We start from the raw sequence: 16450 nt of genomic DNA, 5'->3' as shown, positions 1-16450 counted from the left end.
GCTAAAACAAACTATTCCCCACCCCTCAGACCCATTTCTGAAAGGCTATTTATCACAACAATAGGAAATGAGGCTAGGACAATTGGTTACACTGTGGTGGTAGACTACAAGTAGTTTAGACTTTCTTCTTTGCCTACCTAGAACAAATGTGTTTTATCTATGTGTGTATGTATGTGGGTACGCCTGGGTATGTGCTAGGGATTGGATCCAGGACCTCACTCATGGAAGGCCTCTCCCCCTGAGCTCTAGCCCTAAATTTTAAACATATTTTATATGGCGCTACCATGCTTTACTCCCTAAAGCCTCCCTTCTCTGCTCTGCTGTGGCAGAACAGCACAGGAGAACAGGCCTTCATCTAGGAGTTGACAGGACCGCTGAGCCCCTCCCCATGGAGGCTTCCTCCTGAGGGAACTCAGGCTCGGGGAAGGCAGCAGCACATGCTCTGAAAAGACTGCTTTGCTCCCTCCGTCCCTCATCCTCCATCACCATCCAAACACGAGCTTCACTGTAGATTTCCAGTGTGTTCGGCTACTTGGACTAGAGAAAGCACCCATGTTTGAGAACTCCAGTGAGTGAAGAGCTTGCAAGGGGGATCAAATTCTTTCTTTTATTAAACCAATCTTTGTTGAAATCTTTAATTGAAAAAGTAATACTCAAAAAGTTTAAATGTTTAAGAGCATAAAAGAATAAACACCGCAAGCGACTTCTTGCCCATTCTAGACTCCTCATTCCTATTAATTGCCATGACCCATCAGTTTCTGTGCCTTAATCTGTCTCTTTTACACACATATACAGCACACATACTATACACACATACAACACATACTATACACACATACACTACACACACACACACACACACACACACACTACACATAATTACTACAGACACATGTTCTGCTTTCCTTCCCTTGGTTTTTACACAAAGAGGAGCACATGATACACTCTCTTCTGTGCCTTGCTTTTTTTCAGTTAATAAAAAACTCTTTGAAAATGACCATGGTGGCACATTGCTTGTGATACCAGTACTTAGAGGTAGGTAGATGAAGATCAGAGTTCATGGGCACCCTCAACAATAGAGAAAGTTTAAGACCAGCTTGGGTTTCATGAGAGCCTGTCTTCAACACACACACACACACACACACACACACACACACACACACACACACACGACAACATAATGGACTAAATACCAAAGTCCAATAAAATGGAAGAAAGAGGATGTAAAAGGTATCCTCTTTATTCTGGCAGAATATAGAATAAAGAAAGCAGGAGAGGCAGCGGTGGTGGTGCATGCCTTTAATCCCAGCACTCGGGAGGCAGAGGCAGGCAGATCTCTGTGAGTTCGAGGCCAGTCTGGTCTACAAAGCAAGATCCAGGAAAGGCGCAAAGCTACACAGAGAAACCCAGTCTCAGAAAACCAAAAAAAAAAAAAAAAAAAAAAAGAAAAGAAAAACAAACACAAAAAACAGAGAGAGAGAGAGAAGGAGAGGGCATGAACACAGGCTAGCAACAACAGAATCCTAAAAGCTGCATGACAGGGGCAAAGGGTACCCAAACAGCTGGTTAGAGAGGCTGTCCTCAGTCCCTAAACAGCTCAGTTCTGGGGCCAGGGTGGAGAAGCAGCAGCAGCCAAGCACAGGACTATGTTTGATTACCATGGTGGTTTGGATAAGAATGTCGCCCACAGGTTCATGTATTTGAAGCTTGGTCATGGGGGGTGGGGGTGGGGGGTGGGGGAGGGGGGACTATTTGAGAAGGATTAGGAGGTGTGGCCTTGTTGGAGGAAGTGTGTCACTGGGGGTTGGGCTTTAAGGATTCAAAAGTCTATGCCAGGCCCAGTCTCTGTCTCTGTGTCTCCATTTGCACCTCTCTTTAAAATCCACAGTCCCACCAATAAGGGAGGGGGTAGTGAATCCCAGCTCCCCGTAGCACAGCAGAAAACAGGAGGGGTGGGTGGGGCCACCACACAGCACAAACAGCTTACCTTCCCCGACTAGGAATTCCTAAGGTTGCCTGCGAGCTTCAGATCCTAAGCAGGGATGTAAAAGAACAACGCCAGCCCTACAGATACTGGTATATGAGAGTTCCCGGGAGAGCAGCGTGGTCATAGCTCACTTTTGCCTGCATGACTTCTATCAGCTTCCTAGTATTGGACTCAATCTGAACCGAGCAGCTGAGCACTAGATAAGTGAGCAAATCCCAATACGGAAGAGAGACCCATCCTCGAAAGCAAAGTGGAGGAGATATACTAGGCACAGAAGAAAACTGCTTAATGCTGCATCTGGTTTTTACTTTTTAAAGACTTATGTATTTTTAGTGTATGGGTGTTTTGCCTGCATGTATGTTTGTACACCATGTGCAGTGCCCATGGAGGCCAGAAAAGGGGCATCAGATCCCCTGGAACTGTAATTATCGAAGGTTGTGAGCTAATGTAGGTGCTGGGAGTTGAACCCAGGTTCTCTGAAACAACAGCCAGTGCTCTTAACTGTTGAGCAGAACATCTGGGAATATACAACATAAGCACTCAGCGGGGAAAACTGAATTCTGGAAAATTAAAAATAGGATTAGAGCATAAAACCTCAACAGAAGGATGAGAAGATGAACAATAAGGGAATCTCTTGGGAAATACGAGGAAAAGTTAGGAGACAGAAAACACACCCTCAGTGGGCTTCACAAAAACAGTTAGGTCAATCTGCCACACAAGGCCCCGAATGCTGCTTTCAACACAGAGAAGCCCCCACTCCTCAATTAATGGTGGCGAAAGCAAACATGTCTGGCTGATCCAGGTGCTGAGAAGAAGTGATGTTGAGGGCTCATCCTTTGCCAGGACATTGAAACCACTCCCTCTGCAGCTCGGGGGTAGGGGGTGGAGGGGTGGGGGGTGGGGAGGGGTTACGAAGAATATAAGGGCTGTGAAATGCTCTGTTAGGCCGAACACAGCCACTGCAGCCATGATCTCACAGCGTCTGTGCTTGCCTGCAATGGATCTGCTCAAGACTGACTCTGTCAAGGGTTAGTCATGGATAGGGGAGGGGCTCACGGGGCCCCACCCCCCACCTGATGGGTTCTGGGGGAGGGGCTCACGGGGCCCCACCCCCCACCTGATGGATTCTGGGGCAGGGGCTCACGGGGCCCCACCCCCCACCTGATGGGTTCTGGGGGAGGGGCAGCCATTGTCTGGAGTGGTGTATCCATTGAGGAGTCCACCAAGCTCCCATGGATAGCCCCAAAGCCACAGTTACACAGACAACCCGGGTAAACTCACGGAGTCAGAAAAACAAACAGAAAGACATGAATGGGAAACTGGTGGGAGCAGAGGGAAGGTGACAGTAGCCAGGATGTACTACTATACACATAGATAAACTCGTCTAAGAACAAATTTGATAGAGTCTTTAAAGCCGGGCGGTGGTGGCGCACGCCTTTAACCCCAGCACTCGGGAGGCAGAGGCAGGTGGATCTCTGTGAGTTCAAGGCCAACCTGGGCTACAGAGTGAGATCCAGGACAGCCTCCAAAACTACACGGAGAAACCCTGTCTTGAAAAACAAAGTCTTTAAAAATGAGGTTGCTGGGCGATGGTGGCACAGGTCTTTAATCCCAGCACTTGAAAGGCAAAGGATCTCTGAGTTCAAGGCCAACCTGGTCTATAAAGTGAGTTCCAGGACAGCCAGCGCTGTTACACAGAAAAACCCTGTCTCGAAAAATAAAAATTAAAATTAAAGAATGAGGTTAATACTACTAATTAGATGCTGTAAAAGGAGCAAGCAAGCTGAGTACATAGGCATATGCCTATAACCCTAGCACGTGGGAGACTGAGTGCACAGGCCTAGGCCTATAACCCTAGCACGTGGGAGACTGAGGCAAGAGGACCAGTGGTGGTAAAAGTCAGATTTGGGTTCACAGTGAGACCTTGTTTCAAAAATAAAAATAAAGAAGTTGCCAAAGAAATACTGCAATGCGATTTCTTGATCTGAAATATGTGTGCTTCCAAATCAGAGTCCTGCTGAGTGCCTCATACACAATGAAAATGATTCACACCAAGATTCATCGTCATGAAGGTTCTGAACAGCACCAGTAAAGATTCTCAAAGTCTCAAGACAGCCACATGGGTGGTGATAGAGAGAAAGACAAAAAACAAAACAAAACTGCCCAGGAGACTGGGCATCTTGATGCCCTGGCATGGTGGCGGCACTGTGGCTACCATCACAGGCAAGCTCACTTGAATCCAGTGTATTCCAGATGTACATTCAATTGGACATCCCATCAATCGACACAAACAAATGAAATACGCCCAAGGCCCAAAGCTGGTAATAAATAGTAAAACTGGTTCAGTCAGATCCCCTTATTCAGTGAGTGTCCTGCTAGTGAGTCCTCCTGTAAACTGGTTGGACATTCCTACACAGTGCAAAACATCTCCCAGACCCAGCTGACTAAGACACCGGCAGTTCAGTGGAGCAATGAAACTTGGACCAGCAACTATGGAGAACTGGTTTCTATCTACACCACCCTAGCTTCCTTTTTCTTTCATGCTTTCCTTCTGGTTTGCCCAGGGGATGGCCACAGCACCCATGTGTTAGCAGTGGCAGCCTGGGTCTTGGCCCAGGGCAGCTAAAACTCTTCACAGAAAGCCAGCATCGTCAGTAGGATGAAACAGGCTACTAGAAAGTGAGGACAAGCCAGGAGAGTCAGAGATGGAAAAACCCAAATTCAGCTCAAGTTTCTCCCTGGAAAGTACATACACAGCAGGCAAACTGAGTGGCCTGGAATCCCAACTGACCTGAGATCTGAGTGGCCGCCCACTGCAGGGCAGAGCACTGTTGGGAGTTTGCAGTATGAGTCTGACTAAGTGGCTTGTCTGCTAAAAACAAAAACATGCTTTGACGCAATCTAACAGAATCCATTCTATACAATACACCAACCACAGCGTCCATGACACAGTCCAAAGCCATTCAACACAGGAATGCCCAGAAAAACAAGATAGCAACTTCAAGTTACCCACACGCTGAAAAGACCTAGACATGGCCCTTTACAGTTTTATTCAATTATGATTTTACTTTACATATGTATGTATATTTTATGTATGAGTGTTTTGCCTACATGCATGCCTGTGCACCACATGAATGCCTTGTGTCCATGGAGGCCATCAGAGGGTATGGACTTCACTGGAACTCCCTGGATCCTCTGGGAGAATTGGCAGTGCTCTTAACAATTGAGCCATATCTACACACACACACACACACACACACACACTCCACCCTTTTGAGACAGGGTCTGACTTATGTTGCCCAGACTGGTCCCGAACTATTGGACTCAATGGATCTTTCTGCCTTTACCCTCCTGAGCCGTGCTACACTATGGCACATGCTACTCACCTGGTTCCCCAAGGGTTTGAAAGCAGATATAATTATGTACTTGCCTTGGGAAGTGAAGGAAAGCACACTGGGAAGGGATAAAACCATGGGGCATCTCTACTGAGAAACAACACTAAAAAGAGCCAAACTGCCTAATCTCAGTCTCTAAACCATCACCATCAGTCTACAAAAGAGTGTCCCCAATGACTGGTGGTCACTGGGAAAATCAGATTCACTGATAGTGTCGTGGACAGTCAGAAGACAATGGAGCAATGCTCACAAAATCAAACAAATACAGTCTAACACCACTGCCAACCTATCAATCTCTCACCAGACAGATGACTAAGCAGGCTTGCAAATAAAGATACATGTAGGATCTTAAAAATGCATTTTCCAGGTGCCCTTTTCTGAAAATGTTTGGTATTATGCCTTATTAAAATGACTAACAATAATTTTTTTTTTTATTTTAAAAAGGACAAGGGTTCCAACAAACCAGAAAAATGAAGTGAATTTCATGCTGTAAGGAAGCTTCTAGATGCCTGCTGAGGAGCAAGCTGAGAGCAATCTGTCTAGATCTGAAGCAGGAGGGTGAGGGCTCCAGGGGGGCATGACCCAGAACACACACACACACACACACTCACACACACTCACACACACACACAAATAAACATGCATGCATGTGCACAAATACACACAAAAGAAAACATTATTTAAAATGTTAGACTGTATGAAGAATAACTTTGTAGTACTGGTAGAGAATTTGGAGATGAATTCCTGATAAATACATACATGATATGTATATTATTAACTCCAGGAAAAAAAAAAGTTATACAAAAAATATGATCATAGTATATCATCTGGTGTCACTGCATTATATTTACATGGGAATGAGTACTATTTTGATAAAAATAAAGACTAGTATATATATATATATATGTATGTATACATACACACACACACACACACACACACACACACACACACATATATATATATATGCCTTTTGTTTTTTTATTTTTAAGAGGGTCTTTGTAGCCCAGGCTTGCCTGAAACTCAAGATGAGGCTGAAGATGACCTTGTCATTACAGCCCGAGTGTGCTACCCTGGGCCACCACACCCAGTCCTGTTTCCTGCCTTTTGCTCTTAGAAACAAGTCTTTGTCTCGTCCGTGCACGTGGGTGAGAGTTTCTGTAGGAGTAGAGCTACTGGGTTTCATAAGCAAGGGTGTTTTGAGATACTGCCAAACTGCCTCAGTCAATTAGATTCCCACCAATACTACTCACCAAAGCTTTTGGCCCTTGCCATTCTAAACTATAATACCACATTAATGAAAGTCTGAAAATAACGTCAAGCGTTGGGGGTTTGTTTGTTTGTTTTTGTTTTTTGAGACAGGGTTTCTCTGTGTAGCCTTGACTGTCCTGGATCTCGCTCTGTAGACCAGGCTGGCCTCGAACTCAGAGATCAGCCTGCTTCTGCCTCCCGAATGCTAGGATTAAAGGCATGGGCACCCAGCTAATTTCAAGTATTTGTAAAGGGTACAACATATAACCCCTAAGACATCTCTTAGAATTTTATATTTCTTTCCAGACTTTTAACTCTTCTTGACACTTGCTCTCAGAGGACTGGGGGCCACGTGACTTTTCCTACCTTGCTATCCATTCCGCAGTGCCTTCAAAGAGGTCCGGAGTGATGATGTTGGTTAGAGAGGCCACTGAGGCAGCACAGTACGCACTTCTGGAAAGACAGAAACAGAGGGACCGTGTTAGGCTCCGAGAAGAAGCCAGGGCAAGGCTCAGCAGACTGCTCGGGTGGACTGTTCACTTTGCCTAGTAAGCTGCACTCACACTCCGTCTCGCTCCTGGCACACAGTCATTCTTTCTGGGTCTCCGAGAGGTGTGGCATTCTGTCTGGATAGAGTTGTTCACAACACGGCTTCAGTGAAGGAACATGACGTTCTAGTCTCCCAGCCTCCACACGGGCAGACCGACATCTGAGGAATTAGCGACCCTATCGATTCATCTCAAAAATAGATTCAGCCTTTTTTTCAAAGGCTCTTCTCACTCCTCTAGACATTTCTCTGCTGCAGACTGGGGACCTCTGTCTGGATTAAGGATGTGTGAGAAAGGTTGGCTCTACCTTTCCTGCAACAGACACACTCCAAAGCAGGCCACCACACCCTACGGGCTGCTTGGGCAACACAATCAAGACAGGAATAGACACCCTTCTGCCTCTGGAGAAAAGAGCTCTGATTTCAAGCCCTTCGACAGACGTACACAGAAACACACAGTCCAGCGGAAAAGGAGGAACCGGGCTTAGGATGTGGCTCAGTGGGTGAAGTGCTTGCCAAGCATGCACAAAACCCTCCATTTAACTGGGTATGGCAGTGCTTGCCCATAATCTCAACACTCAAGAAATAGAGGCAGGAGGATCACAAGTTCAAGGTCATCCTCAGGTACACAGCATGTTTGAGGCCAGCTTCGGATCATGAGACACTGTTTCAATTTAAAAAAAAAAAAGAAGAAGAAAAGAAAAAAAAAAGCAAATGTAGAAACATATCTTTTGGGCAGGGTAATTCTGGGGATCTAACCCGGGCTTTGCACTCTCTTCCACCAAGCTATATTTCTAGCTCCTATCTGAAAATGAGCAAAGAAAATAAAATCAAATGTATCCATTTGATCTGAGCTAACTCTTGTCATTCTATTCCTCAGCTATGGTTCTTCCCAGGACACCCTTTCATCTTCTCCATCTGTCACGGAACATATCCATAGACTGGATTTGTTTGTTTGTTTGTTTTCAAATATGAAGCATGGAAAGGCAAAAATGATTTGTTTTAATTCTACTCATGAATTCTTTTGCTAAGAGCTCAGAAGGAACATGAAAGGGAAGGAACCAAAGCTTGGCTTCTATCGTCTTAGTTGTATAGACTCAACACGGAGCCACACTTCCAGGGGCATTCCACGGACTCTCTACAGAAGCCATGGGCATGACTATCCTGCCAGTACCGGGACCAGCCAGGCTCCCACTGCCAAAGGCGCAGCAGAGACATCCAGAGCAGGCAAGGGGCAAGTGGTGCCAGCGCCAAATGTTGTCATTTGCCATATGTTAACTTTGAAGGTATGATGTAATTTCCTCCAGGCCTTGAGCCTCTCACAAAGGCTCCGCAGTGTTTTCAGAGGCCCTTGAATCCTCCTGAGGCGGGGAGGAGGGCCTGTGATGTAGTCTGCCTCTCATCAGTGGAAGAAGTGACAGGGGAGGCGGTTGTGGAATTCTGTCCTCTGGGGGTGACATGGCTGCTACAGTCTTGAAATCGGAGCAGTTGTGATTACTGAATGAAATCCTCACAAGATAGTGTCTATTAATCCTCCTGTGTAGGAGGAGGAAGGAGGAGGGGCATGGGGCCCTTGGTTGACACTCCAGATACTCCTTTTCTGAATGGCAACCCCCCCGCCCCAACTAGCTACCAGCGAATCGTGACCCAGTTGCACATGGTCTTAGGTGCTAGAGAGATTGTAGGAGGTAGAAGGCTGACTCGGGAGTGAGGATCCTAGGGACACAGCTATCACGACTAAATTGTTTCTTTGGTCTGTTATTGCCCTCTGTGCCAAGGGTGAATAGAAACACACACACACACACACACACACACACATACACACACACACACACACACCCCACCCAGGCTGAGGCACACAATGATGGCTGAACCGGATATGCAGAACCAAAGATGAGTTGGGGGAGTGTAATTCAATGGCCTCTGCTAAGGGACACAGGACAGCAACCGAGGCTGAGCTGTTCTGAGACCTTCCGTGGGGCAGTTCCAATGTAGCCATCTTTCCCCATGTGGTATGGGTTAGCATGTAGCCCTGCTGGAATGGTGACTGTGTGTTCCCCCAATACTGAAGTAAGACATGAAGTAGAAGCTGAGCTGTCTGCCCCCCAGAAGGAACGTCAGTATCCAAAGTCTGCGGGAGACATCCCAGTGGAACTGCCTTCTTCTATGTGGCACAGGGTGACATGCTCCTTGATGACGGTATTGGAGACACCCTCAGATGGCTGATGAACTCAAGAATCTATTCTAATCCCTGATGGATTCCATGCACAGATGGACCAGGACTGCAAGAAAACCAAGGTCATAGCTGGTAAGACATGCAGCTGAAAGTGAGCTGTCTGCCCAGAGGGAGGAATTTGCCCACGTGAAACCCAATAAAAGCAATAGAATCTTTTGAACCTCACTAACAGTTTTAAAAAATATCCCCCTAGCCACTAAATCCTAAAACCTATATTCTCACAAGTTCAGAATAGCCAATGGTGGACACTGGGAGATCCTACCACCCCCGTCCCTTTTTGAAAAGGCTTCCTTACGCACATGATACAGTGTTAACCTCTAGGCTCTCTAAAGATTTGGAAAAGCATCTAAAAGAACAGAAAAACATGAGTTAAAGAATTTGAATGTATCCTGGGTGTTGGGGCATCTCCCTACATATTATTGGCAAGGGAAACCCCTAAAGTCCTGCCATACAAGCTATATTACTATTGGTTACACACCAGCACTAAATGGTAAGACCCTATTGCTGAGAAGACCACATGCTCTGGTTGCAGAATATGGAGGAATCGAGCTGGACCTGAGCCAGAAGCTCACTCCACACTGGCTGATTTTTGTGGTGCCACAAGACACTATCCTGGCTGCTGGGAGAAAACGGTCACCACCAGTCCTGCTTGGCTGTGCACTCTATGTGTTGATGCCATCAACACAACAGGCAAACTGTGCCTGCTAGTGGAATAATGGTACAACTGCTACAGGTACAACCAACTACTTTCTTCATGTAAACCAGGGCAAAAACCTGTGCCAGCAGGAAGGCTACTGCTATCATTTTGTTAAATAGTTGTGATCTGTCTATCAATTTACCTTCCAGACATTTGCCATTACATCCACAGGTTACTGTTACTTTTTATAGCAGTTACCGAAACCTTTTTATAGTGACAGCGGTTACTAGAGAGACTCATAATTGGTCAAACTGCTGCAAGGGTCTTGCTAGGTTCTGTATTATTCTATATTGTTGCTCAGCAAATAACCACACATCCATGTAACTCCAAGGTTCAGGGAGCATTGCAGAATATAAGTACGTAAAAACCAGCAGGGGTGGAGTATTGCAGAGTCCTGTCCTAGGCGTGACATGACTGCCGTCATCTTGAAACCAGAGCATCTTTGATTACCCATGTGACACTCAGAAGATTAAGCCAATTGATGTTCCCTTGTTAGAGAATGGCAGGGAATGATCTTTAGACTTTCACCCGAGACTCCAGCCACTCACTCTTTCCTGACCTCCACCAGGTACATGTCAGTCTGACCCAGTGACATGTGGTTTAAGTGGTACATAGGATTGGGGATGGGAATTGCAATGGTGCAGCTTTTGTGAACCACCACTCATGATTTTTGGTGATACAGATGCCCAAGTCACCCATGCTCCTATAAACAACTCCAGTCAATTCAATGGTTCAACAAGCAGGGCTTGGATGAAATTTTCTTTGCTCTGTTGTTGCTCTCTCTATGAGAAACGAACAGAAATAGACTCCCAGGAAAGTCACACAACATACCAAAACCACTAGTCCTGGATCACACTGAGAAACGGGGAGCGGACAAGGTACACCTGTTCATGTCGTTTCTTCCTGTCTCCCTGTATCCAGAATCACTGCTTATCTGCTTTTCTCTTCCCTCACCACCATCAACCAAACCCAAGTCATTAGCATCCACCTGGACCAATCTTCCACGTGTCTCCCTCCTTCCGGCACAGAAACCAGAGGACATTCACTAGAACACGATAAACCATTCACCACAACCAGAGAACTAACAGTACAAATCAGATCAGGTCACCGCCTACTGAAAACCCATCAGAACTTACTTGCCAGCCTCCTTGACAAGCCTCTTGAGCTCTTCGTTCCCACCCTTGTCCCCGAGGCCTCCGACAATTCAGTAGCATTCAACCAACGTCTCGGCCCTTGAACACATCCTGCACTGTCACCTGCTGTCTCGCCTCCATCCCCAGAGGACACTACAAACTCTATAGTTAATTCAGAAAGTGAATAAATAGTGACTCCTTTTCAAGACAGGGTTTCTCTGTGTAGTTCACAGAAATCTGCCTGCTTCTGCCTCCCTAGTGCTAGGATTAAAGACGTGTGGCACCACGGCTCAGCTCTATGTTTGTTTTTCCAGTAGTAGGCATTGAACCCAGCATCTCAAAGTGTGGTGGTTTGAATAGGAATGGCCCGCACAGGCTCACTGTTTGAATACTTGGTGCACAAGGGAGTGGCACTATTAGGAGGTGTGGCCTTGTTGGAGTAGGTGTGGAAGTGCATCACAAGGAGGCGGGCTCTGAGGGCTCAGGAGCTCAAGCCAATCTCTTCCTGCTGCCTGCCAATTCAGATGCAGAACTCTCAGCTGTCCTCTGAGGAAACTGGAGGACATCTACAGGTTTGGTCTGTCATTCAAATCTTTCATCCACTGGACAAAGAACAACCATGAGCTCTATGGCAGAGGGGTCCCAGGACCATGGTAGGAAAGGATTATGGCCAGGTGCTCCTTAACAGAACACATCAAATTGACAGAAGTTGCATGCATTTGTCTAGCATATATGAGTAAGAAAACACAGAAAAAGATCTGCCTGCCTCTGCCTTCGCAGTGCTGGGAGCAAAGGCATGTGCCACCACACCCAGTTGTTTTGAGACAGGGTTTCTCTAAGTAGGCCAGGCAGACCTTGAACTCACTATTCTCCTGCCTCACCCTCTTGAATGCTGGATATTCTGTGTATGCTATCATGCCCAACTCCAATGTATTATTTCTATTTATTCATTATTTTTATTTTAGTTTTGGTTTTTCGAGACAGGGTTTCTCTGTGCAGCCCTGGCTGTGCTGGAACTCACTCTGTAGACCAGGTTGGCCTCTGCCTCCTGAGAGCTGGGATTAAAGGCATGCGCCACCACATCCTACTCAATTAATTACCAAAAACTAGATTGCCTTGCAAACTACCACCACTCTCTACCAGCAGTGCGGCCTCTAGCTGAGCTCTGGCCGCACGTCAAGGCAGGCAGGTAAGTTTCCACGCCTGCTTCAGACAAAGCAGACTGACAGCAGAGTCAAGTACCAGGAAACAACCGGCAGCAAAAGCCACTGAAGAGAGAGTGCCCTCTGCTGGAGGGGCGGTGAAGCTTCCTCACTATAGCCGGGTACTGTGTGGCATGATGAAATCGGATGCTATCAGAACTTACCCTCCAGCACCCCTTTCACGTCCTGGTGGAGAAACTGCTCGCGACTTCAGAACAGACCTGGGTTTCCAGAGCTCGGCTGCGGTGCTTTGTAGGAGGCAAACATGGCCTATCTGGTTGGCCTGCTTTCTTTAAAATTGTTTACAATTATTTTCATTGTGTGTCTATGATGTCAAGTGGGGTGTTCATCTACTCCAGGATATGTGTGGTCTGTTCACCCCTTCCACCAGGAACTGAAATTGGGTCCCCAAGCTTGTGAGGTAAATGCCTTTACCTGTGAGCCATCTCAATGATTCCTGGTTGGCTTTTCTGAAGACACCAAAAATGCATAGTTATGCCAAAAGCTACACAGCTAGCACACCACTGTGAAAAATATATTCAAGAATCCACCATGAGGCCAGACACTGCAGGGAGACAGGCAGATCTCCAGGAGTTCAAGGCTAGCCTGGTCTACATAACAAGTTCCAGGCCAGCCAGGGCTACATAGTGAGACCTGTCACAAAATAAAACAACACACACACACACACACACACACACACACACACACACACACACACACACACAAAGATATCTCTGTCATTCTGATATAAAAGCTTAACCTCCTCCCAAAAATGTATTTCTCCCAGACTAAATGATATACAATCTAAATGATCCACTGCATTCGAGAAATTACTTATTCCATAAACTTTACATGCCTCATAGGTGGATTGTCCACAGGGCAGGAAGCTACTTGCTAGTGTAATGAATATATCCATTTTTTCCCTTTTCTTCTTTTTAATTCAGACAGGGTCATGTAGCCTAGGCTAGCCTTGAACTCATGATGTAGCCAAGGATGACCTTGAACTCCTGACCCTCCGCCTTGACCTCCCAAGAGCTGAGATCATGTTCACAGCCCACGATACCTGGCCATATACACTTCTTGAGTAAAACACTAGATTTGAGCCAATGGGTACCAATCAGTTGGTTCAAGTCCACTACACTGAAGTCTACTGGCCCACAAGGCACTCTGCACCCCACAGAGGAACTCTCATGTGCCTTGGGTGTTCAGCACCCTCAGGATTAAATCAAATGCAACCAGAAAGTATTTACAGAGTCAACTCTAGGCTTGTTTCTCTAAGAGGTGAAAGATTATAATACACTGTGTAATTACGTACACTAAACTATTTAACACTGAACAAATGCATTTTGTATTTAAACCTAAAGCATTTGATTTTTATCCAACTCATATTTTGACATTTACATAAAAGAAGCTAAGAGATAATGACACTGGAGGACCTTAGCATCATATTATCAATGACCATGACACTGTCCCGGGACACAACACTTACACATCAGTCTATGGGACAAAGCAGCAGCTTGCCATGTTTCTCTAGGCTTCGCTGCTCTAAGAATAGGTACATTTTAGAAGCCATGGATGCAACTGTCCCACTCACCTTACATCCACCTCGCCTCCAACGTGCATGAGAAAAGAGCCATCGGGTTGCTTCAGGGAGTATAAATACTGAAGAAGCTTCTCTCTGAGAACAGAGGGGAGAGGGCAGAAGTGGGCGGTGGGCGGTCAGTGCAGCAGAATAGGCGGAACCCTCCTGAGTCTCCGCCACCGCTGCCTGCAGCTTTACCTGTTAATGACATTGTAGGCCTCTTCCGTGGCAATGATGCACAGCGCATTGACAGCTGCGTACGTGGGTGCAAGGTGTGGGTACTGCCCAGGGCCCCCTCCAAAGCCACCTTCTGGACTTTGACACAGCTCCAGGAACTGACACACGCTAGGTACATGGCCAAGGGAAAGAGGGAGTTAGCACTCATCTCCAAATATCAAATGCCTTTGCGATTCCCACCTTTTCTACTCATCCCCCTGCCTGCCTTCAAAGGGGTGAAAATCCCCTCCTTGTCCCTGACTCCAACCACCCAAAAGACTTAACTCTTTATCCAGTTTTGTGCACACTCCTCAGTCTTTACTTCAGTGTCTGTCTTGTTCTGGCGTGAGGATGGGAGGAAACCTTTCACAGACCTGGAGCAGTCTCATGCTTCCTGACCAAACCTTTCTCTTTATTTTTCACTAAACTTGTCACCCTGGATCTGTAGCATTACAGCCTGCTCTTCTGAGGACCTCTGGATTCTGCCTCTGGCTCAGGGCTCACCTCACTTCCCATGCTAGTCACTGGTCCACGTGCATTTCCTGGGCCCATGAACACTCTTTCTCCTTCACTGTCCCCAGAGCCCCAGCAGGCGGCATCTTTCTGTTCCCACCCCCAGTTTTGAGAAGAAGCCAGTTTTGAATACAGACGGCGCGAGAGGTCACTGTTGCGGGGGGTTTGAATCTGAAATGCCCCCCAGCACCCGGAGGCCCATTTAGTTGAATACTGTCTCCCCAGCTGGTGATGCAGTTTGTGGAACCTTTAGGAGGTAAAAACCTCACAGGAAGCTGGGACGTGGGTGGGCCCTGAACAAGGTGTACTTCCTGTGCCTTCTGAGTGTACACCTAAAACCAGTTTCCTGCTCTTCCCACGCTGTCTTCCCTGCTATGATGGACTACAGCCCTGGAGCTGTAAGCCCGACAAATCCTTTCTCCCATAAGTTGCTTTTTTCTTCTTCTTTTCTTTCATTTTGTTTTTCCACTGAGGCATTTTATTTATACATATGTTTTACACCCCGAGAAGAAGCATCCCAATGTTTTTCCCCCCTGTGTGCATTTGCCTTTGCTGCTGCATGGCTCATGATGCCAGCTGAGATTGTCGGTACAATGAAACCACACTGACGGCATTGTTCTGCCATTTTTCCGGGACTCTGAGCTGCACATCAGATCTAGGCTGCTCATCCTAAGGAACCGTGCTTCATCATCACACTTGGGAGCCAGACAATGACTCTGGAGCACAGCCTGATGAGGAACCGGTGTTCGCCTCTCTCTTCGGCATTGTTGATGCTTTGAAGAGCATCAGCCAGGACATTCAGGAGCACCGGTAGAGCGGCGTGCAAAGACAGCAGAAAGAGTTGAGGTGGCTTTTGTCGGGGCATTTTATCATGGCAATGCAAAGGGAATTCAGTCAGGCATCCTGATGCACATTTCAGTCACAAGAAGGCATCTCAGTCTGTGACTTTTTCACACTAAACTACAGAGGCTCCAGTTTCCTCCTCACGAAGGACATTGGCTCCTGGAGGATTTGCGGCTGGGCATGGACGGCATCGGTTACACTTTTGCTTTGGATGAAATCAAGAGAGCCTTTCCTTGTGCACGGTCCTCTATGGTTTCCAGGAAGAGCTCCACCAGGACAACCCCAGAATAGCGTCTCTCCCCTACAACTCTCAGGTCCCAGCCTTCCTGTTAGGAAAAACCTCCACCCAAGAGGCCTCCTGACAAGCATGGCTTTATGGTGGTCAAGGCCTCCTTTCCAGGCTGTTTTATGTTGCTTGTTATTTATTTCCTCCCTTCTTTTTCTTTTTTTTTCTTTTTAAAATGAGAAATAGTTTATTCTTAGTCAAATACAAGTGACCACGGCCCAGCAACATGGCTTCAGTTTGCCCCAAAGGGTTACACAACACTTTTAAAACTCTTTTTTATAAGTTAATTTTGTTTTGTTTTGTTTTTTGTTTTTTGTTTTATGAGACAAGGTTTCTCTGTAGCTTTGGAGCCTGTCCTGGACTAGCTCTGTAGCCCAGGCTGGCCTCGAACTCACAGAGATCCACCTGCCTCTGCCTCCCGAGTGCTGGGATTACAGGCATGCACCACCACCACCTGGAGTAAGTTAATTTTTTAAAAGTTAGCACACAACATGATGGGTGTCATGATGGCATTTGCAGCGTAGGTATCATCAGACTCTGTGCTAATTGTCCCCACCCCCGC

At 46.6% G+C, this 16450-nt stretch overlaps 1 protein-coding gene across 1 annotated transcript in view; it reads right to left on the bottom strand.

Annotated features, from left to right (window-relative positions):
- Nucleotides 1–16450, bottom strand: part of Fntb (farnesyltransferase, CAAX box, beta) — an 85398-nt gene that overhangs the window by 22328 nt on the left and 46620 nt on the right. The window contains exons 5-7 of the mRNA XM_036206132.1: nt 14229–14375; nt 14043–14126; nt 7000–7086 (exon numbers count right to left, since the gene is read on the bottom strand). Coding sequence (XP_036062025.1) covers nt 7000–7086; nt 14043–14126; nt 14229–14375 — 318 coding nt within the window. The remainder of the gene's footprint in view (nt 1–6999; nt 7087–14042; nt 14127–14228; nt 14376–16450) is intronic.

Source organism: Onychomys torridus, chromosome 14 (assembly GCF_903995425.1).
Source record: "Onychomys torridus chromosome 14, mOncTor1.1, whole genome shotgun sequence".
Classification (NCBI taxonomy): Eukaryota; Metazoa; Chordata; class Mammalia; order Rodentia; family Cricetidae; genus Onychomys; species Onychomys torridus.
The sequence above is the reverse complement of the archived record's forward strand: the minus strand, read 5'-3'. Positions and strand labels throughout refer to the sequence as shown.